General features: G+C 39.0%; 1 protein-coding gene across 13 annotated transcripts in view; it reads right to left on the bottom strand.

Moving 5' to 3' along the window:
• cask (calcium/calmodulin dependent serine protein kinase) overlaps nucleotides 1-26,954 on the bottom strand; it is a 191,522-nt gene that overhangs the window by 26,926 nt on the left and 137,642 nt on the right. For 4 of the 13 annotated variants that reach the window (XM_008107415.3, XM_008107416.3, XM_062975182.1 and 1 more), the window contains 10 exons: nucleotides 22,983-23,104; nucleotides 21,736-21,813; nucleotides 20,419-20,499; nucleotides 19,918-20,106; nucleotides 19,047-19,125; nucleotides 16,924-17,009; nucleotides 15,429-15,497; nucleotides 10,661-10,684; nucleotides 2,131-2,199; nucleotides 605-640 (listed from right to left, as the gene is read on the bottom strand). In XM_008107415.3, coding sequence (XP_008105622.1) covers nucleotides 605-640; nucleotides 2,131-2,199; nucleotides 10,661-10,684; nucleotides 15,429-15,497; nucleotides 16,924-17,009; nucleotides 19,047-19,125; nucleotides 19,918-20,106; nucleotides 20,419-20,499; nucleotides 21,736-21,813; nucleotides 22,983-23,104 — 833 coding nt within the window. The remainder of the gene's footprint in view (nucleotides 1-604; nucleotides 641-2,130; nucleotides 2,200-10,660; nucleotides 10,685-15,428; nucleotides 15,498-16,923; nucleotides 17,010-19,046; nucleotides 19,126-19,917; nucleotides 20,107-20,418; nucleotides 20,500-21,735; nucleotides 21,814-22,982; nucleotides 23,105-26,954) is intronic. The other 9 variants (XM_008107420.3, XM_008107418.3, XM_008107421.3 and 6 more) reach the window with 4 other exon arrangements.

Genomic DNA, 26,954 nt, shown 5'->3' with positions numbered 1-26,954 from the left:
TTCCTAACAGCCAGTAAGATGGCTGGGATTTCTGGGAGCTGAGGTCCAAAACACCTGGAGGGCTGAATTTTGCCTATACCTGCTTCTAGATACTGTTCCTGGTTTGTTTTTAAAGAAAATAATATAATATCTATGTGTCATGTGTATTTTCAGACAAAAAATCATAATGTAAGGGCTTAGTTAATTTAAGACTTTGTTTCTAGAGTTATGCTCTTCTGCCCAGCAAATTAAACAACTAGGCAATGAGAGTGAAAAGACTGTACACAATGCAATTTCATCATTAAGGCAAAAATAGATCAGTGTGCTACAAGAAGCCCTTAAGTAATAAATAAATATTATATTTAGGGTAATATGAAATGTGGTAAGAATGATGATGTTAACATGCTGCGTGCCATGGAATACAGCTACTATTAGTGACAAAACAACTGCAACCACAATCCGTTATCACAAAGAAATGATACTACGATGAACCCACCATGGAAGACAGGCACAAACCAGAAAGCACTTATAGAATTAAGGCCACCACAAAATGGAACACCAGGTAAGGAGAAAATCCTACTAAGCAACTATGTTAGAAAAGCTTCCATGGAGAATAGCTATTCACCTGTCGTCCTTTTGGTTGTGTAGTTGATGGCAAGTCCTGCAGAATAAAGCCAACCCAGGGAAAGAAATTCATTTTAATTTGAAAGTAGACAATAGTACTAGAGCAAAAGCTAATTTGCAAGTATTAGCAATAAATGTACTTTTGGAAATGATAATTTAATAGGAAAAATGTCAAACCCAGGCAGTTTAGAAGCAAGCTGAAGAAGCCGATAAAGTTTAAGCAGACAGAAAATGTGTTTTAATAAAAAATTACCATCTTCAACACAAAAGCACCTGTAAGCAAAGGGCCATTTTTTCATTTTAACATTCTAATTGTTTTTCTAATAGGACATATAATTCAATAAATGTTATTACAACCTGAAGGCTACTGTCATATTGCTTTGTAACTATTTTATGAGTTGATTTAATGAATGGTTCTATACCAATGTACTCCCTTCAAGCTTATTACAATATTTCAAAAGCTTACAGAGGAGATTATGTTTAAGGCCAGGCTGTGGCGCAGGGTGGTTAGCAGCCAGTTGCAACAAATCACTCTGACCAAGAGGTCATGAGTTCGAGGCCAACCCGTGCCGGCATCTATCTGTCTCTGTTCTATGTTATGGCATTGAATGTTTGCCTTATATGTGCAATGTGATCCGCCCTAAGTCCCCTTCGGGGTGAGAAGGGCAGAATATAAATACTGTAAATAAATAAATAAATAAATAAATAAATAAGGTACCAGGAACTTTATAGAAATAACTACCATTTGTAGGCTGACACAAGATACAAAAATATTTCCTGAAGGGAGATTCCTTTACAGGTGCTTTTTAACATTATACTATATATGTTGAAAGGAAGAAAGAGAGAGAGAGAGAGAGAGAGAGAGAGAGAGAGAGAGAGAGAAATGATAAACAATAGCAGTGTCTGTGGTTATGTTTACAAGTACCTTTCTGCCTGAAAATATGGCTAAAAATGAAGTATTTTGTGTTAAAGATGTGATGTTAATAGCTTGGCTTATAAATGCAGTTCAAAGCCAGTTTCTTTTGCTTTTCATAACCAGGCAAGGCTCATATTTTACAAAATATGTGCACATACCACAACAGCAGAGGACACACCAATTCCTTAACTCAGATAGCGGAAACCAATACTGCAATCTAGAGAGTTTTAAAAATAAAAAATGTCCAGGTCTCAAAACCCCCGAAAACCTGCTATGCAAATATTTTGCTTGAAAACATCATTCCAAAGGTTAAAATGGAAATTAGTATTTCCCCTAGTTTTGAGCAAATCAGGATGAGGATAATGATAAGTCTATTTAAGGGATGAGTGAATTTTTACATTACAGTTGAATGCAACTCATTAAAAGGGTTTTAATGAGAAGATTATGTTGCTGAATAAACCCTTGAATGAAAGAAAACGGTGAATTAGACTTCTAAGTATCCTTGATTTTATCAGTAGAACATCATTTTTCACTGAACATGTCATCATAACAGGACTGGTAGATGAGCACCACAAGATTTAATACTCTCTGTATGGAACTGGAGGTCTTACCAAAACAGAATTGTTAATGCTGCTATGGCCATTAGCTGGGGACTGTCTGGATGTAGAGGGGGAATCTCTCTGAAATAAGACACAAGGTTCATTATCACACAACACTATGACAGAAGACAGATATATTTAAACCAAGTGTTATATCTTCAGGCTTACCACCAATTAGTTCACCTCTTTATCTTGGAAGAGGTTTCATATTTCAACAACAGCAGGTTATTATTGAACTAGTGACTAGTGTTTCGTAACTTGAAAAGTTTGTGGGATTTCTTATTTATAAATAACTTAGGATCTCTTTTTTCTCAGTATATGGATGTTTTCCCAGCAACATCTCTCACAAAACCTAATTCTGATATCTTAGGATAAGTGCAATAAACAAAAAGGGGATTATTATTTTTGGCAATATCTGTTTTGAAGAAACCCTGGTGTAATCATTTTTGTATTTATGGAGATCTCTCATTTGTTGACCCATTCCTCTAAAATAATATGTGAATTTAGGATGCCCTTTCAGAGTTGGAAAACATAGTTTCTCAATTAAAAAATGCAAATATTAAGATTTTTAAAATTCTTCTGAATACGTTACATTACCCTGAGGCATGGTGTATACTCTAAAGGAAAGCACGACTTCATTCTAGAAATACTGAACAGTTAAATTACTTACATTACAGGAAAAACACATTAAGATAAAAACACAGGATCCTGATATTTCAGTATTACAGCATTCAAAGTCACATTTATATAGTACAATGGCAATATGAGGTTGCACCTTCTGTACGTAATCATTAAAAACAGATTACAGAATACTGCATGGTATGGATTTCCAGAGATACTATAGGTCAGTTTATACGTCTGAATTTTAATTATGCACAGAAAATGAATACACTAATACAATACGGGACATCATCTTCCCTTGTAGGAGCTCATCAATGTATTTGAAACAAGACTGGTTCTACTGAAAGACTGCATTAAAATTGAGAAAAAAATAGAACATGTAACTGAGTCTTCACAGTTGCGGCTTCCAACTGAAGGATTCTTTGGCTTGAGAAAGCTCCTTAACACATTTTATAGGAGGCCAAGCATAGTGAAGTGATTTGAGTACTGGATTAAGATTTTGGAGACCAAGTTTCGAATTCCCATTCAGCCATGGAAACCTTCTCTCATCCTCAGAGGAAAGCAAAGGCAAAATTTGTGAACAAATCTTGCCAGGAAAATCCCACCTTTGGGACACAATAAGTCAGAAATGACTTGAAGGCATACAAACAACAAGATAATGTTTCTAACTTAGCTAAAAATGTACTATTTCCCCCCAAGGGATTGCACTACCAATGCAGGAGCTGCCTCACTTAAGTCTGCCTAGGATATCCAAGCAACAGTGATAAATTAGTGTTGTCTTTACAGGTCCTCAGCTTGAACATTCTCTACATCTAGATTTTTGGAAGGGAAGCATTTAATAATTCTTTCTTGTGAAATAATTATTTCTCGTGAAAGTATTATTTAGATTTAGATTCTTGTGGTGAATTTTCAACTGGTAGTGGTTTACCCCTTCTACAGAGGCAGAAAAACAAGACATGATAAAAGACATTCAGTTTTGTAGGTCCCAGGGATTCCTAAATTCCTCTGGTGGATTTTCTTGCTTATGATTGAACTGACAGAAGTAAATTCCAAAGGCATGCTGTGACAAGTTTGTCAAGAATGTTGAAGATAATCACTTATAGTTGGTTTAAATGGGATATCTTCCTTAATAAATCCAGAGTAAGATTCTGGCACATTGTCTAGTCTAGGTTTATGGGATGAATTTCAGTTGTGGTTTGAGAACATGGATAACATACTTGAAAAAATATGACCAGTCACCAGTGTACCTGAACTTGGTTTACCCTGGCTCCTTCGAAGCAAGCATCTGTGAGATCTTTAAAAAATCTCTTTATTCCCCCATTGTTGAGGATCTGGATGAAGTGGATTATTTAGATCCATTTTCAATTTAGAACCTTTTGTCATTTAAGCAGGTAATGTTACCATCGTGAATGATCTCTCTTGATTTTTCACCGGCAGGTTTGCAGTTTAAAAATCCCCCACCTCCTAGGAAAACGATTTGCTCTTCCATTGTTTTTTCTTGCATATAAATTACACAAAAATTGCCAGGCATGTTAAATATACATTTGGTCTTGACCGTTTGGTAGCAGAATAGTTTTTACACCTAAAACTTTGTAATTTTATCATTAAAATATATGTCTGACAATTGTTGCAAATGAAATGGGCTGCTTGTAATCTAATTCTGGGTGTTCCAAACTATGGACAAAAACTGTACAAACTTTAAAAAACTAAATCTTACCATGTATACTCATACTGTATATAAGTTAACTTTATGCATGGGTAGGTTTGGTGCTCAGAATTATGGATTTTGATATGACTTTGATAAGTTGGAAGGTCATTCTACAGCAGTGGTTCCCAACCTTTTTTTGACCAGGGATCACTTTTATTAGGGATCACTTTTATTGGGGACCACTTGACCAGGGACCACTCTCCAACATTAGTACCAAAAGGGTTACGAACCAGTTTTTGGTCAATCTTAAATTCGGTTTGGTTATTTGGGGTGCTGATTCAGAAAATTGTATTGGATAGATAACATCAGCTCTAGTTTCTGATACAAAACATATGCCATCCAGTAGTCACCATCTGCTTGCCCATAGAAAACCATATTTAATAATCTAAAGCTAGTTTTCTCCACATGTCCCGCAGACCTCATTTTAGGTCATGAGGCCCACCACTGGGCTGTGGCCCACAGGTTGGGAACCACTGTTTTACAGAGAGGGGAAAGCCCAGTGTTACCTCAGGGGACCATCTGGCATTCAAAAAGGCCAGAAGTAATGTTACAATGGAGAGAGTAGGGGGAGTCAGGAATTTAGGTTCTCCTGGAATGAAGCAAGCTCTTAACTTTTGCAACTCAGAGAAGTGGATGATTTCTTTCTTTTGATAAGATTTAAGGTACAGTACTCACACTGATCTGTGGATAAATCGGTCCAGGTTTTGGGGTTGATTTTTTAATGAAAATGCCTAGATTTATACAGAAGCATATATAATACTGAACATCATATCTTCTTAATATTTTATTTTAGTTTTGAATAAAATATTTAAAAATCAACAAGGACTATATAAAACTATACTTTCTATAGGTACTTTCCATTTGATGTAAATATTTAAAATATGTGTGTTCCTTTTAACAGATCTACCTAGTATTGATAATAATTCTAAACCAGTAGTGGATGCTTATGCTGTACTGTCAGCTCTCTATAGTCACTGGGGTTAGGGACACAAGACTCCCACAAAAGTGGGAAAACTGAACAAAAAAAACTACAGCTTTTTTTTTAAACTGAGAGAACACCTCTCTAAGAACCTTTAGGTCCTCCAGCATGACTCTATGGTCAACTCCACCACTCAACTTTTTACAGATTTGACAAAAATGTTCTTTCTAGGAATCTCTAAAGCTGGATCTTCACTGCCATACAATTCAGTCCAATGCAGTCAAACCACATTCTGAAACTGCATTATATGGCAATGTAGATCTACCCTAAGTCCTTCATTGTCAGAAGTTGACCACAGAATTGCTTTGGAAGAGCTTGGATTCTTAAGAGATAACATTTTAATCACATCTGTGAATAATCAAAACTTCAAAAGTAAAACTCATAAATATGGATGGCTGACTGTAATGACATTTCTCATCATTCTTGACATGCTGGCCAGTACCCATGACACACTGTCAATGCACTCACAGAAACAATTTCCAGGAGCACCAGTAAGAAGCCCCCTCCCTCTTGCAGCTCCCATGTGCCCTGAACATTTTAATGATGTGCTCTAGAGGGCAAAGGAACTCTCTAGAGCAGATTGTAGTATTCAGAAAGGATACAACAGGGAGAGCAGACTAAAAAGGTTGACACTACGATTCGTACTATGTTCAGTATAGGCTGCTCTATTCTGCATTTCATTCATTTAATGTGTCCTTTGCTGATAAAAGGTCACAGAGTATTATTAACTCCTATATGTATTCTATTTCTCAGTTCAGTGTTCTAATTGAAGTCTCTGACATGCCATATATCCTGTGCAATAGTGCATCTCTTACATGCTTCAATGCATGGTGATTTTAAATTTAATTGATTTTATTTGTATCACAAATATTTTACTTGGAGAATAAATATTACATAAACACACTAACACTTGGGTATCACTTGCTGGTAGCATAAATTTTGGGGCAATGACCATGAATAAAGAAACTGTTCACAAGTATTTAGCAAATCCTCACCATGCATTATGTTTGAATAAGAGACACAAATCTCCTTTATAAGGGTTGTCTGCTGTCAAGCAGAGAGCAAGGGAGCCCTACATTTGGGTATGTGATACACCCTCAGATTTGGGTGTAAGGAATATAGTTTGAATGTATTAGTGTATTTGTTTTTGTGACTATGGAAGCTATATTTATTATTCATGCTATCAATGAAGTCCACTTGATTCTTTTTATTCCATACTTCTGATCAACCTGATTAATGGTTCACTCAAAAATCTAGTAACTATCCTCATCATTTTACTAAGGATTCCATGTTTTCTCAATTTTCAATGCATTTGCAATTACCTGTTCTCAGCAATTTCATTTAAATCAAGACTGGATAAAGTACAGCCCAGGTAATGCATGTAGCCCCTAGGCAGGGGTGACTCAAGCGGTAAGCGAACTACGCATTTGTGGAAGACGCCATCTTCTACGGGGCGCAGTTGAGCTGCATCCAGGCGCCCAGATTCCAGCTGCAAAGAGAGAGAGGGAAACGCAGTTTCTTTCCTCCCCAAAGCGCCGGTCCCCTTCCTTGTTGCAAGGAAAGAGGCCGGCGCTTTGGCGAGGGAAACCGGGCATCTCTCCTCCCCAAAGTGCCAGTCCCTTTTCTTGTTGCAAGGAAAGAGGCCGGTGCTTTGGCGAGGGAAACCCGGCTTCTCCCCAAAGCGCCAGCCCCCTTCCTTGTTGCAAGGAAAGGGGCTGGTGATTTGGCGAGGGAAACCCGGCTTCTGTCCTCCCCAAAGCGCCAGCCCCCTTCCTTGTTGCAAGGAAAGAGGCTGGCGCTTTGACGAGGGAAATTCAGCTTCTGCCCTCCCCAAAGCGCCAGTCTCCTTTCTTGTTGCAAGGAAAGAGGCTGGCGCTTTGGCGAGGGAAACCCGGCTTCTGTCCTCCCCAAAGCGTCAGTTCCCTTCCTTGTTGCAAGGAAAGAGGCTGACGCTTTGGTATGGGTAACGTGGCTTCTGTTCTCCCCAAAGCGCCAGCCCCCTTCCTTGTTGCAAGGAAAGAGGCTGGAGCTTTGGCGAGGGAAACTGGGCTTCTGTCTTCCCCAAAGTGCCAGCCCCCTTCCTTATTGCAAGGAAAGAGGCTGGTGCTTTGGCAAGGGAAACCCGGCTTCTGTCCTCCCCAAAGCGCCAGCCCCCTTCCTTGTTGCAAGGAAAGAGGCTGGCACTTTGGCGAGGGAAACTGAGCTTCTGTCTTCCCCAAAGCGTCAGCTCCCTTCCTTATTGCAAGGGAAGAGGCTGGCGCTTTGGTGAGGGAAACTGGGCTTCTGTCCTCCCCAAAGCGCTAGCACCCTTCCTTGTTGCAAGGAAAGAGGCTGGCGCTCTGGTGAGGGAAACCCAGCTTCTGTCCTCCCCGAAGCGCTAGCACCCTTCCTTGTTGCTAGGAAAGGGGATGGCGATTTGGTGAGGGAAACCCAGCTTCTGTCCTCCCCAAAGCGCCAGCCCCCTTCCTTGCAACAAGGAAGGGGGGGCGCGCCAAAATTCTGCTTGCTTACAGTTGAAAATTACCTAGTGCCGGCTCAGCCCCTAGGATTATTTTTGTCACTGTTATCACCTACAGATTCTCTGGACCATCCTTATGAGTTCAAGTTCAGAATTTATACTATTGTCAAATGTTCTATTTTTAGAGCATGTAAAATGGTAAAAATTGCTGCTATTTACCTCACAACAACCAGTAGGCAACAATACATTAGTCATGAAAACTCTTATAGAAGAGATAAATTTCTTGTGCTGTAGAGACACAGTGTAGCAGGGATCCCTAATATTTCTGAGTTGCTTTGATTTGAGGGTCCTTTTTATGCAATGCACACATTTCTGAGCTCATATTTGAAAAAGTGAAAGAAACTGGATGCTGTTCTTCAAGTAGTATGTCAATAAATAGTGTGTAAGATACACAGAACTTGAGCTCTTTATTTATACAGTTGACTCTCCATCTTCATTGGGGGTTGATTCCAATGCTCCCTGTGAATACCAGCACCAGTGGGTGCTCATGTTCCATGTATACAATATAAACAAAATGGCTGACAAACCAGGTGCGAGCCAGTTCATGCATCTGTTAGCCGGGAACAACTCCCTGGCAACCATGCTACCGGTTTCATGATTCTCCCTCTGCAATGCAACTTCTTCAATCTTCAAAGTTGAATAGCAAGCAGAGGGTGTAGATCAGTGGTTCTCAACCTGTGGGTCCCCAGGTGTTTTGGCCGACAACTCCCTGAAATTCCAGCTAGTTTATGAGCTGTTAGGATTTCTGGGAGTTGAAGGCCAAAGCATCTGGGCACCCACAGGTTGAGAACCACTGCTGTAGATAGATCCATGGTGGGCTGAATCTGTAGATGCAGAACCCATAGGTATGGACGGCCAACTGCATTAGATGAAAACTGAGATTTTAACAAAGAATCAAAGTCACACTGAATGATGATGAATGCAGCTAATGCACAGTTTTTCTCATGAAATTTGACTTTAAAAAAGCCAAGGTTCTATTGTGTTAACCTAAAGAAATGTAAAGTTTTATTTACTTTCTAGGAACAAGCAATCTTAGTGAGAGAAGATATCTGAGAAACAAAAGTATTAATATGAGAAATACATAGTATTCTAAAGCCTGATTGCCAAAAATCCAAGTATATCCTGAGGACTTCAGAAGCACAATTTTCTCCCAATGCCTAATTATTTAACATATATAACTTGCACAAAGCATTCATTTAAAGGGAATTATGCTGTAATCACAATAGTTTTCAAAAATTATTTAATGTTGAGGATTGGTTCCAGAGCTTGAATTTATTTGACAGCACCCTGAACTGAAGCGGTGTCTTGAACTGAATAATATACATTCTGTAATAATGCCAATATCTTGAAAGGCAACATCTGTCACTGCTGATCCTAGTGCTTCCTTTAAACTCTAGCATATATTCCTTTCTATCAAAAACCAGATTTTCTAGTCAAAGGAGCACATTTAACACCACTTCAACTTGTTATTAACTCTGCTTAAAATGGATTACAAATGAAGAGAAGACACAAGTTTCCTGAACTGGATGGATGCCTCAGTAAAGGTTTCATTTAAAAATAACTGTTTTCTACAGCACTCTTTGGTCCTCTAGATATTTTTGTCTTATAAGTTGTTTGCACTCCCCTGGCATCCCCAATGTCCCACTCAAGAAGCCACGCTTTCCAATAATAATAATAATAAAAATAAAAATATAATTTTCAGCTCCCTACAAAAAAGGCAACTTACTTGTCCTGGAACATTATTCTTCTTTTCTATACCCTCAACCTCCCAAATGTTCCCCCTACCGAAAGAAGACTTACTCAAACTAGAAGTCCAAATTGAATGTCTTTTCTGGCTTTATTTTCAGCCACTAGCTGGTGCAGTCTAATCGGGGGGAATGTCCCCTAGAATCTGCCTCAGTTAGCTACTGGTGCTCAATGCCCGAAAGCCCTAGCCAGCATGGTCAAATGTCAAGGACAGTAGGAGACTGAAGGCTGAGAACATATAGTCTGGATTACCAGGGGTTTTCTACGAAATGCATATTTTTCTTTTTACGTATAGTTTGCATGTCAATATACTTATTTTTGAGAGCATGCTATATTTCAGAAGGGCTAACAATATTTTATTCCTGGGAAAACAAACACTTTTGCAAAGTAACACATTCACTGGTCCTATGTTTGTTAAATGGGGATCATGGCTGATCCTATTGATAATCCCATATAGAAGAATTTATGTAAATTTGGATTTACTATAGTTTGGGCTCATAATGGATGTCAGTCTGCTAGTTAATCTAGTTCAGAATATTTTGTTGATAGCAACATCACTTTTCTATCTCCATGATTTATAACTATATATGTCAGTGTATGTATGTAAATCAATAAATATAAATTTATTACACAACTACTCTTGCATAATAGTGTACATCTAGCTAGTTTTCTCAATGCACAAAAAAACAGCATACTTAGTGCATGCCAGAAAGCCAGCCTCTTGTGAGAATTGGTTATTCTGCCACTGACACATTTGCAGGTATATCGCATAATGATTTACATGTGCTTTTTCCAAGTATTAAAACAAACCAATTATATTTCAAAATGAAAGAATGGCAACTTTAAACATAAAAAGTTGATAGTTCATGAATTTGTACAACAGCAGTCCATAATATGTTACCAAAACCCACACAGGAGGAAGAACGGACAAATTTGAGCATGCAATATTTTAAAGTATGACATCACTTACATAGTATTTCTCCCAGTTTGTTTGCTAAGTAGGAAAAACATCCTTTCTTAAAATGAATTTAATCATAAAAATCTATTAAGACATGTTTTACAGAGATAAGGATTTTCTTTTAACCTTAAAGAATCCTAAACAAGCAATTATAACATTTTATATAGGAGACATGAATGGAAAAGAAAGTGTTTTAGTTAAAGAAGTTACATGGCCACCCTATAAGGAAGCATTAAATTGTTTAATTAAAACTAACACATTTCAGAATTGTAGATACCGAAAAACGAGCAAAATGTAAGGGAAAACCCAATTATGCTTGGAAAAGTTATTCAATGATTTCCTGAAATATTATGATTCATAATTGTGTTTTCTATTACTGTACTAATAATTTCTCTGGTTGGCTTTTGTAATATTAGGATATCCCTAATATTTAACTTCTTTATCCTTCAGTTTAAAACCCATTGCAACAATTTCCATGCTTTGGGAGTTAAAAACAATTGAATTATAGTCTTACTTAAAGCAGGGCCGGTCTGAGATAAATTTAAATATTAAGCGGGGGCGCTGAAAAGCGCCCCCCGCCGGCCCCGCCTCCTGCGCCCTGGCCCCGCCTCCCAACCAGCGTGCCCTGGCCCCGCCTCCCGCGCTGCGTGGGAGGCGGGGCCAGGGCACGCTGGGTGGAAGGCGGGGCCAGGGTTGGAAAGAGGGAGGCTTCGCCGCCCGGGGAGGGAAGGAGCGATCTCCTCCTCCCCTCCCCGGGCGGCGAAGGAACCAGGCTTCGCCGCCCGGGGAGGGAAGGAGCGATCTCCTCCTCCCCTCCCCGGGCAGCGAAGGAACCAGGCTTCGCCGCCCGGGGAGGGAAGGAGCGATCTCCTCCTCCCCTCCCCGGGCGGCGAAGGAACCAGGCTTCGCCGCCCGGGGAGGGAAGGGGGGATCTCCTCCTCCCCTCCCCGGGCGGCGAAGGAACCAGGCTTCGCCGCCCGGGGAGGGAAGGAGCGATCTCCTCCTCCCCTCCCCGGGCGGCGAAGGAACCAGGCTTCGCCGCCCGGGGAGGGAAGGAGCGATCTCCTCCTCCCCTCCCCGGGCGGCGAAGGAACCAGGCTTCGCCGCCCGGGGAGGGAAGGGGGGATCTCCTCCTCCCCTCCCCGGGCGGCGAAGGAACCAGGCTTCGCCGCCCGGGGAGGGAAGGGGGGATCTCCTCCTCCCCTCCCCGGGCGGCGAAGGAACCAGGCTTCGCCGCCCGGGGAGGGAAGGAGCGATCTCCTCCTCCCCTCCCCGGGCGGCGAAGGAACCAGGCTTCGCCGCCCGGGGAGGGAAGGGGGGATCTCCTCCTCCCCTCCGCGGGCGGCGAAGGAACCAGGCTTCGCCGCCCGGGGAGGGAAGGGGGGATCTCCTCCTCCCCTCCGCGGGCGGCGAAGGAACCAGGCTTCGCCGCCCGGGGAGGGAAGGGGGGATCTCCTCCTCCCCTCCGCGGGCGGCGAAGGAACCAGGCTTCGCCGCCCGGGGAGGGAAGGGGGGATCTCCTCCTCCCCTCCCCGGGCGGCGAAGGAACCAGGCTTCGCCGCCCGGGGAGGGAAGGGGGGATCTCCTCCTCCCCTCCGCGGGCGGCGAAGGAACCAGGCTTCGCCGCCCGGGGAGGGAAGGGGGGATCTCCTCCTCCCCTCCGCGGGCGGCGAAGGAACCAGGCTTCGCCGCCCGGGGAGGGAAGGAGCGATCTCCTCCTCCCCTCCCCGGGCGGCGAAGGAACCAGGCTTCGCCGCCCGGGGAGGGAAGGAGCGATCTCCTCCTCCCCTCCCCGGGCGGCGAAGGAACCAGGCTTCGCCGCCCGGGGAGGGAAGGAGCGATCTCCTCCTCCCCTCCCCGGGCGGCGAAGGAACCAGGCTTCGCCGCCCGGGGAGGGAAGGAGCGATCTCCTCCTCCCCTCCCCGGGCGGCGAAGGAACCAGGCTTCGCCGCCCGGGGAGGGAAGAGGGCGAAAGAGGGAGCCACAAGGCCAGGGCGCACTGGTCGGGCGGCGGGGCACCGTCAGAGCGGTGCCCCGCCTCCCTCCCAGCCTGACGGCGCCCCCCGGGACCTGCGCCCGAGGCGGCGGCGTCACTGGCCTTTATGGTGGGGCCGGCCCTGACTTAAAGTATCCGTTATATCTTCACACATCCTATGTTTTCATTAAAATGATACCTTACTCAATTTTTGATTCTCTACTTCTATGTCTGATTGTTTTTCAAATAGTTCAGTTTTATTAAAATTATATCAACATTTCAAATCAAACTATTGTGAATTCCTACTTTCTGTTTCAAAAAAAGGCAGTAGGTAACATAACTAGTAGCTTAAATCCAACTGCAAGCCTCAGCTAGAAAAAAACCCAACTGTATCATTGCAACATATTGAGTTCCCACGGATTTAATGAGTCTGCTTTAACTGTGACCAACAACTGGATTTAGTCTATTGTGTACAGTACACTATTAAATATCTGTACTCAAGATTTTTAAAGATTCCCATTAAATTTCTCACAGATAATCTGCTGTAGAAAATGAGATTAATTTAAGTTCTACTAGCTATGCAATTAATTAACTAATACACTCTTCGATCTTTCATGAAAATTTCAAACATACTATAATTATAGAAGCTATGCATAAATTATTATATATTTTGGAACTGACAGAAGTCAAGGAGTAGTTACCAATCTGCCAATAACTAGTAATAGTCTCTAGTCCTTACAAATAAAATTCCTTCCTGCCCTCTGCTTTTCCTCTGATTATTTTCATCCCCCTTATACAGTACTTGATTTTTCAGGTTCCTTTCAAATAGATCCTTCTGTTTCATAAAATGAAAACTTTCACCAGAAAGAAATCTATAGGTTAAACTGAATCTCCACCCTATCTATCCACCTTTCATTGAGCAATCATATTCTCTTAGCTTCCTATTCCACAGAATACGATAATAGTATAAGTCTTGTTCGTTCTTGATAAATCCATACTCAATGTTTTATGGCTATTATAACGTTTTCTGTTTCTACTTATGAGTAAGCACTACAGACAAAAACTTGTTCTATATGTTAAGAGAATTAACATATCCAATTTTCCCTCCAGCATTTGTACAAGCAAATAACCAAAATAATTGATTATTACCTTCGTGTTTTGATATTTTGGAGGGCATTCTGAGCATCTATTTTGAACATTTTTGGGGGCAGTGAAAAGCAGGTAATAAATTTTTCATTTTATTCTACAGTACAGGCAGTCTCCAAGTTACAAACATCCGACTCATAATTAAGAATGGGGCTGAGACAACAGGAAGTGAGAGAAATCTACCCATTGGAAGGGCAATTCACTCCCAAAAGAGTTATCATGAGGAAAAGGTGTCTCAACTGAAGCTTTTATCACCAATTCTTGTTTCCACAACAAGGTAATTTTTTCAAAATCCAATTATCACTGGGAAAGAAATCTTCTGAACAGGGGCACAGATAGCAAAATGAATACCACAACGGTGTTAACCCTTCCCTATGTTATCCAAAGCTTACACACACACACACACACACACACACACACACATGTAGCAGGAATTATACTTAAAAATGTACCTGTTCCAACTTACAATGAAATTCAACTGAAGAACAAGCCTACAGAACCAATCTTGTTTATAACTTGGGGACTGCCTGTATATGCATTTTCCAAGTATTTCTGATTCTTTAGACCAGTGTTTCTTAAACTATGTTTCTCCAGGTGTTTTGGATTTCAGCTCCCAGAAATCCCAGCCAGCTTGCCAGCTATCAGGAATTATGGGAGTCCAAAACATCTGGAGAAGCACAGTTTGAGAAACTCTGCTTTAGATTACTGATAGTATACCACAAATTGTAAACCATAACATATCCTAGTAACATATTCAGCTTTAAATTTTTTCTGTTTAGCTATTTCATTTTCTCTTCATTAATCTGGTCATTTGCCAAAGTTCACAATTTTTATATTTTTTTACTATTTAGTATTTATTCTGAAATATATTTGATTTCCCCTCCACTTTTCTTTGGATGGTGGTGGTAGAAACATTTAATAATTAATCCTTCAGATAGCAGCAATCTACCACTAATGGGTTAAACCCTACGTGTCAACTGTCAATGCAGAAGACAATATTAGTTTCCAGTCAATTTCATTTCCTTTCCTTTCTTCAGTTTCAAATTCTACTGTCTGACAGCCAGATATTAATTCCATTTTATGGTATGTAAGGGCATTTTAAAGAAAATAGATAACTGTAAAAAGAGGCGTTTCAAAACAAAATTAAAGAGAGATGTAGAGCATGCTCCCAAGTAGCAACACTTCCTCCTTAAAACCTTATCTTTACTTTCCATATTTTTAAAAGATTCTGATACTATAATGCATGTCTTGTTTAAATATCACCTTTGCTACTTGTATGGTTCATTTTCCTATTTCAGAATTAACTCCTTTTGATAAATTATCTGTTAAGATTTTTTTAGCTGTTCCAGCTTGTCTACCTTCAGCACTTTTGTACTTAAACTCTTTTCTGTTTTTCTTTACACACCATACAAGACCCTGTTCACAGTATAGGTTATTAAAAGGTATTTAATGAGTTGATGTAATGAATATGAAAGAAGGGCGACACAGTAGGCGGGTAAGAGCTATTCCTCTGTTCCGTTATCTTTGTTGTAAAATTGGTGTGCATGATCTAATAGCACAGGCAGAAACAACTTCCCAGAAAGCAATAACATTCAGCCATCAGCAGGCAGTTAGTTACAGAAAATAAAGGAAAAAGCATTATAGAAACAAATTCATTACCTCACATGAAGAAGACTGAGTGCGATAACTTGGCACAATCTTGAAGGTAATACTACCTCGCATTTCCCTCTGCAGGAAGAAAAACATTTGTTATTTAAAGGAATAATAGGAAGGAAAGAATGAACGGATATTAGATGGGGTTTTAACCTTTTGAATGTTTAAACAGTGTCTTTGATAGTTATTTATTACATGTATTGCAGGTTTTATAATTTTATTAGATATTTTGTAGTTGATGATAATCTTTTATGCTATGGTTTTTGTTTACATGTTGTTTGCCGCTTTGAGTCCCAATACGGGAAAAAGCAGGATAGAAATAAATAAATAAGAATAAAATAATAATAAATTAAAACAGAGTTCACAAAGTCATCTAACATTCAACTATCAGGATAAGAGCTTAGGTCAAAAAAGTCTACATATCATATATTGTACCAGCAAAATGTATTTGTAGTTCCAACCCTTCTCTTTTTGTAATATACTGGGTCACTTCAGACCCATTTTGAAATTTAGATGTCAAACAAAAGAAACATAATTTAAATAAATTAATAAATATGATATATTAAAAATAGGAAAATAAAAAATAAGGGAGCAGTTTGTAACATGATATAGAGATTTTATATAACGATTAAGTGAAAATCTAAGGCCTACTCAATATTTTATATAACTATTTTTATTACATGTACCTAAACACACGTCATAATCCACCTGATATAATCCATTATTCTTTTAAAAACTAGGGTGAGAAAAGATTCAAAGAATGGGATTATTCTTTGGGATGGGAATGGGATAAATGTGAGCATATAGGAAAAAAATAAAAGCGGATGAAATCTTACAAAAATGAAAGCTGCTTAACAGAAAGCTCTGAAAATATCTTCCTTCCTATACTTAGTATTATTATTTAGGTTGTGATTTTGAGTGGTTTATGTGAAGTTATTACTTCCACCCTAAATTGAAGTGTTCATCAAACCAACACAACAGTAAACTGAACATGTATCTGATTAAACTGGACAATATTTGCTTTTAGTGGCTATGGCTGTACAACAAGCCAGGAGACTATGAGAATCCTGGGTTATCAGGTAGAACCAGCATGTTGCCACTTGCGCCTCACTCACTTTGTTGCAGCTAAAGAAACCATGAACTTTTGTTCTATGGTTTATATCATCTGAACCAAGGTGACTTCTCCCTTCTAATCTGTTCCTGGTTTCTTTGCTTGTCCTTCGACATCATGATAAAGACATCATGGAGTAGTTCATTTTTAGCTGTTCCTATGACAAGCGGCAGTGGTCAGCAAGGACTCGACAAAGCAGGTTGCTGCAGTTCCCCAGTTTACTGCTTCTAGAGAGTGCTTAGATTTAAATGCAACACTAAGGTTTTTCTTGCCAGTGAAGTACTGGTTATCGATTGTAACTATCTCAGCAAACAGAAAGTAGGCGCAATATGTTTTCATTCCTATATTAACATTTAGATACATTCAGTAAATAATGTTTTGAATACTTACAAGCATTTTTTGCAGTTGTTCCACTGTTTGATTTGCTACACTAATTCCATTTATTTCTCGAATTTCATCCCCTACATGAAGTGTACCTACGGAAGCCACATAACAAGATTTTTTTAAAAGAAATGCCAAATCTCAAAGAGCAAAGAATGGCAAATGCAAGAATGCTGTAAAAACTGGTGTAATAACAGCAACATGGTTGTCACTATTATTATTAATAATAATAGTTTTATTTCTTGCCCGCCTCTCCTCATGGTTCGAGGTGGGTTACAGCATTACAAAAACATAAACAAACACATAATCATTTTAAAACACTCTATAAAATACACATATTAAAATATATCTCCATTAAATACATTTCAAAATGCACAAAACAAAAACCAAGGATACAGTGGGGTTTGACATTCACCATTAAAACTGTCTGGGTAGGCCTGCCAGAAGAGATAAGTCTTCAGTTGTATTTTAAATTCCGACAGCTGATCCAGCTGTCAGAGCTCTACCGGCAGGTCATTCCATGATCAAAAGTTCCTCTGGGTGGTGGTTGCTAGTCGGGTTTTGGCTAGTTTTAGTAACTGCCCCCCAGAGGACCTAAGTGTGTGGGGTGGATTGTACAGGAGAAGGCAATCCTGTAGATAACCTGGACCCAAATCATGTAAGGCTTTAAAGGTCAAAATCAACACCTTGTACTTTGCCACACAGTTGTGCCTCTGTTTGTAGTCTGTCTGTGCAATTTTCTTACAGCAGCTGAGGATATGATCAATGGTTTCGTCAGCTTCCTTGCACAGTCTGCATTTTGGGTCATCAGTTGATTTTTCGATCTTGGCCTTAATTGCATTTGTTCTGATGGCTTACTCCTGGGCTGCAAGGATCAGGCCTTCTGTCTCCTTCTTCAGGGTCCCATTCGTGAGCCAGAGCCAGGTCTTCTCCTTATCAGCCTTTCCTTCAATTTTGTCAAGGAACTTTCCATGCAGTGTTTTGTTGTGCCAGCTGTCAGCTCTAGTTTGTAGCGCAGTTTTCTTGTACTGGTTTTTTGTCTGTTGTGTTTTGAGGAGTTTCTGATTTTTGACTTCAATCAGAGCAGGTTCTTCACTTTGCTTTACATATTCTGCCAGGGCATCATCATCATCATCATCATCATCATTATTATTGTTATTATTATAAATGATTATTATAATGATTCATGGGATACTTGTAAGTCAGTCGAGTCAACGTCTTTTAACCTTGTCAATTTCGTTTTCATGTGTTCCAAGTTCCATGTATCAAGCTGTTGTCGAGTTTAAGTTTATGCCTGAGAATTTCTGCTGTTTTGATTCCTTGTTTTTTCATATACCTTGCTTCATGGATCTAAATTCAACAATGGACCTGGCTTTCTTCTAAAGCTCTATGGATTACCTTGGATGTTTGGACTGATACCTTATTACTATTTTTATTGCTTTGCCTACATATATTCTACAATAAATTGCTTGCTGATTTTACCAACCTGGTGTGTTGTTTCAAGTCAAAGGGATTCCTGCTCTGGAGTGTGACACCCGGAAATTAATTGGCAGCCAGTGGACAAACGTTTTCACATTCACAATTTAAATATTTACATGTTCCTTGACACTCTTATGTATATTACTTTTGTTACACTATGTCAATATAAAATGTTATTTTTGGGTTCTCCTTGTGTTTAAATTTTATCAATTTGAAACATACGAAGGTGTGGCTTTTGGCAGAATGAAATAACAGCTATAATTGCTCAGAGCATGTCTCCAGACTGCTATGGTTCTCTGCTATCACTATGTTAGTATATAATTCAAAAATGAACCTAGAAGTAGATCCCAGAGTTTTATAAATAACATAGTTTTATTACATGGACCTGGAATATCGCTGTGTTTGTTTGTGAATAGTACTTGTTATATACAATCAAGTGACATGGAGAATCCAGACTATCACAATGTTGCCTACAGAAGAGCTTATAAGGTGTTAAAACCGGACTCCACAGATCAGAGAAGCATTGGACAACAGCCACTAAATAATTCTTAGCATTTTGTATCCATGTGGATACAAAGCTGTACCTGTGTGGATACAAGCTTAATGAAAACTGAGCACTTGGATACTATCAAATAATAGTTTATCAATATTACCTTGCCTGTGGATCATTCCTCCATGCATAATTCTTGCTACAATGCAGTGGTTCAGCTCATTCATTTTTAAAGTAATTCCCTAGTAAAAAAAAAATCAAACAATTTAAAAAAAACCCCACTAACAAAGTTGTTTAGATACTTCAGCCAGCTTTAGATGGCTGAAAATATTTCTATTAAGAATATACCCCAGCAATATCCCCACATGTATGACCCAGCACATCTGATGTTACAGTTGCTGCTTCCTAATTACAGTTCACGTAAGCATTCAGGTACTTTCCCCACCTATTGCTCTTGCAAAAATTACTACAAAGACATCAGAAATATGATTGGTTAGGAAATCAACAAGGGACATGGCAGCTTCAACATTATTCAATGGAATTTACCACTGTCCTGTGTTTTTCTAGTCTGATCTGACTAAAAAAACAGCCAATTTGAAAAAGTGAAAAGTTACACCAAGGGCATTTTTCTCTTTCCCCCTGTAGATTTAGCCTACTGTTCCCATCCAGCATGGCAAATGGCATGCCATAGGTCAAAACATATAGAATGGTAGAAGTTTCCCATCTTGTGTTAAATTTAACAACAGTAACCAGCTGTGAATTTATGGGAAACTGAGGCAAGCAGTTGTACTATTGATGAGAAGTTAAGGTTGAATGTCTGTTTCTAATGTTAGGAAAATGCAGTTTTGTAACTAAGTAAATCTGTACAATATTTAAGAATTTTTAACTTTCATATGTCATTCAAACTATAATTAAAAACAGTCTCAAACTATGTGGCCTGTGGTCTGTTTATGAGTTTTAATCTCACATTTGATAATAACTAGATGTATCTCATACACCTTTACAAATGGAATGAATAGCAGCTATCTACCTACCATTGGTTCATCTGTATTTTTCTGGAACTGAACCAATCGCACTCTTGTTACATTCTCCATGTCCATGTCACCATTGGCGCTCTCTGGAGAATCTCCATTTAAATATGGAGACGTGGGTGGTGGTGTAACTCTTAACGCTTCATCACTGTAAACTTCATGTGCCACTACGTCATGAGTTTGAAGTAAGGCCTGTAAGAAGATACAACCATCACATTCCATAATCCTTTGTGCCTATTATTATAGCAATTCAGCCTTGAACTGACAAAATAACTGTATATTGGATATTATAGGTCTGTGATGACAAGTATACATAAGAGTCACCTAATGACATTATTTGTCATTCAGTCAGTTAACATTTATTGTAACAAAGCATCTGCTGACTACAAAGATTTCTGTGCAGTTTGCAAGACTGTTGTTCCAATTTGTGATGCTTCAGGCTCTTTTTTTATTCTAAAGCAGAAGATGAAGAGTTTTAAAATTATTATTGCAATAGCTGCTTACCATGAAATGAGGTTGTGTTAAAATACGTTTAAGTTCTTTTGCATCACTGTTTTCTGGGTAACATGAAATTTCTTCCAATACCTATAAATCAAAACGGTACATTCCAATTAACCACATGTTAGAATAAACCTTTTTTTTCTTGATCAGTCCCAAAACTTATGATTGTTAGCTCTAAAATCTGACAGAAACAAATTGTTTAAAGATAATATGTCAACCTCCGGACAGATGCAACAGTGCGTTCTAAATTAAATCTCTCACTTCAAGCTATGTACTGGGTGGGGCAGAGGAAAGGAAATGCATGTTTTTCAAATGGGTAGTACGTTGGAAGGGGAGGGGCGATGATCATCCCCCTCCACCAATGTAGACATTGCCGTTTCAGTAGCCATGGTGTCGTGGACTGCAGAGCACCATGTGTTTGCAGTGAAGCAGTTTTTTAAAAACAGTGAATCCGTGGCAACTGTACAATGTCTCTTCAGATAACACTTCAATGTTGCGCAATATGGAGCGATACCTGATCACAACACTTTAGTGCGATGGGTTCATGTGTTCCAGACTACAGGAAAGCGCACAGACGCCCCAAAGCGCACAGACGCCTGAAAACATGGAAGCAATGAGGTGGGCAGTTCTTGCTAATCCGTGATGTTCTGTGCGGTCCCACACAGTCAGTTTATGTATACTATTCTACCTTGAATTACAAGTGAGACTATAGCAACATGACAACTTTGTGTTTATACTTGATACAAATCCTGCCTTCTGCAACATATGAACTAAAAATCGTATTTTATATTTTTATTACCAATGAACCAGATTTGCTGGAGTAAATTCAGCCATTTAGAATAATTGTTTAAACACTTTAGCTGTCCACAGTTTTTACACAGTAGGATAAGTTTTATCAGAATACGAACATACATTGTTTAAGAAAACTTTAATAACACTGGGGGCATCTACATTGTAGAATCCATTTTGACACCACTTGAAATTGCCATGGCTTAATACTATATAATCCTGGCAGTTGTAGTTTTCTATGGACTTTAGATTTCTCTGCCAAAGGCTGCTGGTACCTCACCAAACTATAAATCCCAGGATTCCATAGCATGGAGCCATGGCAGTTTATGTGGTGTCAAACTGCATGAGGTCCACAGTGTAGATTCACCCATAGTGGGAATCTTTTCATGCTGAAAACAAAAGCACTTTATAACATGCTGCAGTATCAGGCATAACATGTAAGAAGTGACTCAGCTAAAATTCTACATTTTAATGAGTTGGAATATAGAATACTGTATTTGAAAGGTTTAAAATAAACTTTAAAATATTTACCTCTTTGGCTCTCTGTACAGCATCACTTGGTGGATTCCTGATTTGTGGCGAGGATTTTGTGTTAATTTTGTCATAAAGCTAAAAGAGAAAATAATTAATACAAAAAGTAAATTCATTTTTCTTAAAGTTTATTGTTCCTTTTAACATAACAATCATGTTTATGAGATCTTGAAGATCTTGAAGATCTCTGGAAAACACTTCAGAAATAAATATCAGCATATACTGCTGATCTTACTACAAATACTGCTTCTCAAGGCTCTACTTGAATGATGTTGTTACATTCTGCTATAATAACAGCAGAGACCCACCCCTCCTTACAATCTTTAGATGCCATTCATACTAATTTCTTTCTTGTAGAGAATGAAAAGATGTTCTGTTTAATCATAAAATATTTTGCCAATTGAACTTGTCCTGATGTAAAACAGCAGGAATTTTAGTATGTTAAAAATAATGATTAATGGATGTTTGCTTCTTAATATTCTGTCAATTATCATTTGTATAGGTAAATAAAATATGCCACTAATGAGTATACTCCAACTATTTCAGCAGGCCTAAATGTAATTAAATACATGACCAACAATAACCATACAGCCTGGAAAACTCACAGCAACCCAATATCCAATTACAAAAATTAATCTTCTATATTCTTTATAAGGCTGGCTTACTGTTTCAGTCATTTTATTAAAATACTGTAGTCTACTCAAGCATTTCTCAAACCCTTATTCTTTAGCAAGCCCTTGTCATTCTTAACCAGTAAAGCGTTTATTACCCCTCACAGCTATCTCTGGAGAATAAAACCCACAGATTTAACCATATAGATTTAAGTTCATGCAGTATTATCAGACAAATCTGTTGAAAAGTAGTCAACTACAGGATGACATTAGATAATAGTTTAGAAATGTCTACACTCACTTTCTGGAATGGTACTTCAGGAATCTCATGAGGTCTAAGCAGTTTTTCTTTTACTGTTTCCGGAGAAAAATTTGTACAAACCGAACAGTTCCCCATAAATGTCCCAAAATCCTTTGATGTATCTGACTAATACATTAGCTCTCTCATACTAGTCTTGGTTCTTTGAATAGCTTGATAATATTTCTCCAGACATTACAAATGAGCAAATATCTGTCTTGGATAGCTACACCTGCTGAGTGTAATTTAACTACAGCTAGCACATTGCTTAAAGGTCCCTCCCCCCCCAAATGAAGAAGTCATCTGAAAACTATGTTTTTGCACAAAAGTACACTTACATCTAGTAGCGTATGAAGATGCTGATCCTGGAAAACACTATGTAGAAAATCTAAGTCCTTTTCACTGCAATCTGTAAGTGCATGGATTTCCTCTAGGCTATCCAGCACCTGTGAAACTGCTCCTATAGTCAAGCAGATAAAACAAGAATAACAATATTTCACTTGATACACTGTGAATGAAACAAGATTAAAAGGCTACAATGTTCACAAAGTAATTGTTATCTGAATAACATGCATATTTTCTGCTTCATATTTTAGAACTTCATAATAAACACAAAATACTCTCAGAAACACTGCAGAAGCTTTACAACACCACTTTTGTACAACAATATGTATATCAATATGTATATCAATATAAAGCGTGTAAATTTGGTTCTACCCTAATCCAAGTGTATTCTGAAGGCAATAAAATATGATAACAGAACATTAGTCTTAACATTAGTTTTAGGATTACAATCTGAAAAGTGAACAGAAAAACTGAATGCTATGATCTTGGAGGTTCAACTTGGAGATTCAACTACAAAGTCCTATTAACATAGGTGTGCTCTGAAATAAATTTCATTCCATGATAATAGGTGCTTGGAACAGATTCCTAGATCTAGGAGATCTAGGCTCACTTCAACTCTATCTCCATACAATGGGCCCTTGGTATCTGCTGGGGTTTCATTTCAGGACTTCCTCACACATACCCATGGATCTCAAAATCTGTGGGCTCTCAAACTGCATTATATAAAATGGCATTGTAAAATGATGTCTTTTATATAAAATGGCAAAATCAAAAGTTTTTTGCCTTAAAAATTAAACTGTGGATTGTTGAATTTATAGATATAGAATCCATTGATAAGAAAGACTAACTATACTTATAACCATTTATCTCTCTTTTTTTGCACCCCTACAAACCTTCTGAGAGTTCTGAGAGAACCACCTAAAATTGTGCTGGGTGGGAAAGATCAAGAGGTATAGATCCGATATCCAATTTCACCCTCTAAAGTTGGCAAATAGTCAAGTGTCTAAAACCCAGGTGGGTGAGAGAATTTCGTTTCTACTTGTCACCCTCCTGGAATCATAGTATTACAATTTCCAGTTCTAATCTAAATGGAACCAAGAACTTACTATAGCCTTGAGCAAACTACTTTCTCAATTCTAGATCTATAAAATGTACATATTCAAAACTACCATACCTCTTGTTGAGGATGGCAAACTGAAAACTAGAGAACAGAAGACTGAACAGACTATATATAACATTCTCAATACGTATTTAATTTTATTATTAACATTAATGTTCTCCTGAAATGATTTCAAAATATTTAATTCAATTTCTTTTTCAGTATGATCTAAATCAAGGTGGAAAAAAGAAAGCTCAAAAATCTGTAATTAGATCTCTAGATAATTTGAAAGGATTTTTTATTAGCAATTCTTAGAGATAATAATAAAAAGAACAAAATACAGCCCATTCTTCATAGTCACAGGTTTTAAATGTATAGTTTTGACTATTTGTAAGCTTGTACCACCACACCTGCCTTTCACCCAGCAGTCCCATCCTCAGGAGGTAAGTGGGGTGGGGTGGCAAGGAGGTAATCACCACCCATGCCATGCCTACTTCCCAAAGATGGGGCTGCCCTACAAATATGCATGTAGTGATAACTTGTGTCTGATTTGCCTAGGCAAAGGAAGGGAGGTACTGGACAAAACAGACTCAAGCAGCACACATCATCATCATCATCATCATCATCATCATCATCATCATCATCATTTATACCCCACTTTTTCTATCTAAAAAAGAGACTCAAAGCGGCTTATAATAAAGCCAATGCAATCCCATTTAAAACCTAAAATATAAAAACATTAAAATTAATTTAAATATAAACAGTATTAAAATAAAGTTAAAACCCTTAATACCAATTAAAAACCTATTCATAGCTAAAAACCATAGCATCTCCTGACTGGCCCTTAAAAAACTCCTTTTTTAAAAGCCTGTATTAATAAAAAGGGTTTAGCCTGCCGCTGGAAGGATAGCAGGGAGGGGGGTCATTCTGGCTTCCTTGGTGGCTTCAAGGGTCAGCCACCGAGAAGCCCCCCCCTCGTTCCCATGAACTGGGCTTGCAATGGAGGTGGGATAGAGAGAAGGGCCCCTTTTGAGGACCTCAGGTTTGTACAGGGAGATGCAATCAACTAAATAGCTTGGACCAGAGCTGTATACAGCTTTAAAGGTCATAACCAGCACTCTGAATTGTGTCCTGAAACAAACTGTCAGCCAGTAGAGTTCCTGCAACAGGGGGGTTATCCGCTCTTTGTCACAGTTAATAACCTGGCTGTAGCTTTTTGGACCAGCTGAAGTTTCCGAGCACTCTTAGAAGGCAGCTCCATGTACAGCACGTTACAGTAATCCAAACAAGATGTAACCAAGGCATGTACCCCCGTGGTTTGATCCGGCATCTCAAGGAACCGTCACAGTTGGTGCACAAATTCTAAATGTACAAAGGCAGTCCTGGCCACCATAGAAACCTGGACTTCCAGGTTCAACACTGAGTGCAGTAGGACCCCCAAACTGTGGATTTTTATCTTCAGGGAAAGTGTAATCCTATCCAGTATAAGATGAATCCCTATTCCCTGATCTGCCTTCTGAATGACCAGGAGCACCTTTGTCTTGTATGGAGTAAGTTTAAAGAAAACTGGACAAACAGGAGCAACAGTTGCATCCATTATAACTGCATCAAGAACAACATCCAAGTCAGAACAGATCTGAGTGACTTTATCTGCAGTGTCCTGGAAATTTGCAGATAAAGGAAGAGGAGCTAGGATCTCCAGGGTAAATGCAATGGTGGCAGTTTGTGGGGCCTGTTCCTCCTCCTACTGTGAGTCATGTGTGCCTGTTTCAGCTCCCATCTTTTATTCATCTCAAACAGACACATGTGGCACACAGAAAGAGAGAATTCTGCAGCAAATACCATGTTTATGAGTTCATAAACCCAAGGTATGCTAAAGATAAAACCTAAGCCTGCATGCTCTTTGAGTAGATAGCACTGATTAAATGGGTTTACGGTGACTCCTCTAAAGTTAGTGTTAAAATTTTACACAATTTTCTGTAGTGCATTTTCTTCTTTTCCCTGTCTGTAAGTATATCCCACTTTCTTATTATGGGACATGAATCAGAAATTTTCACAGAACAGTATTTATGGAGTGAATTGCAGTAATGTGCTCTCTAGATCAGGGCTGATCAATGCTCACTACCACATAGCTCAATGAGAGTATACAAGGCTCTTCTGCCTATTTTAATGGCCTCCACTGACAAGTGGTGCTTTTCTTTGAAGTTTAACAGTAGAATGACACTTCTCTGAAATAAATTCCACTTGAAAACATATATCTGAAACTTGCCTCAATTTCAGATACTCATTTTTTTTGTTGCAGATTAGCAGTGTGCAGCGTCATTCCACAGTATGTTTGACTACCTTTGCTCTAGTCTGCAAATGGAACAAAGAATTGTTCAATGCTGAAACAAAAACATGCTCTTGAAGTGATATACATGCTCTGTCTGCATCTGACAGTTAAGATTTGAAAAGGGAAGATGCTAAAGCTTTACAGCAGTTTCCTTTAACCCAGTGACTGGCCAATCTTTTGTATTATAGTCTTCATCAATTGCAGCCAGTTGGTCATAGATGATGTTCTAGTTCAAATTGGGGAATTAATATTCAGTGAGATTATTTTGCTGAAGGTTCTATATATGTTTCCCCAAACCTTTGCATCGAGGGAAGATACAAAAACAGTTGTTTGTGTCTTTAGCTAAGCACAAAAGAAAGTCATTAAAAACTCTCCTCCTTCTCCTCCAAGCATTACAAATCATACAATATCTTGAACTTCAGCAGTGTTAGTTAGATGTAGGCATAGCCAGGATGTACACAACTCCTGTTTTCCATAAGATCAGGGTGAGCTTCTTCATTGTTCTATGAGAAGACAAGAAACAGGGTCCTACTG

The sequence above is a fragment of the Anolis carolinensis genome, chromosome 3 (genome assembly GCF_035594765.1).
Source record: "Anolis carolinensis isolate JA03-04 chromosome 3, rAnoCar3.1.pri, whole genome shotgun sequence".
Taxonomy (NCBI): domain Eukaryota; kingdom Metazoa; phylum Chordata; class Lepidosauria; order Squamata; family Dactyloidae; genus Anolis; species Anolis carolinensis.
Note: the sequence above shows the minus strand (reverse complement) of the source record. Positions and strands in the feature narration are given on the sequence as shown.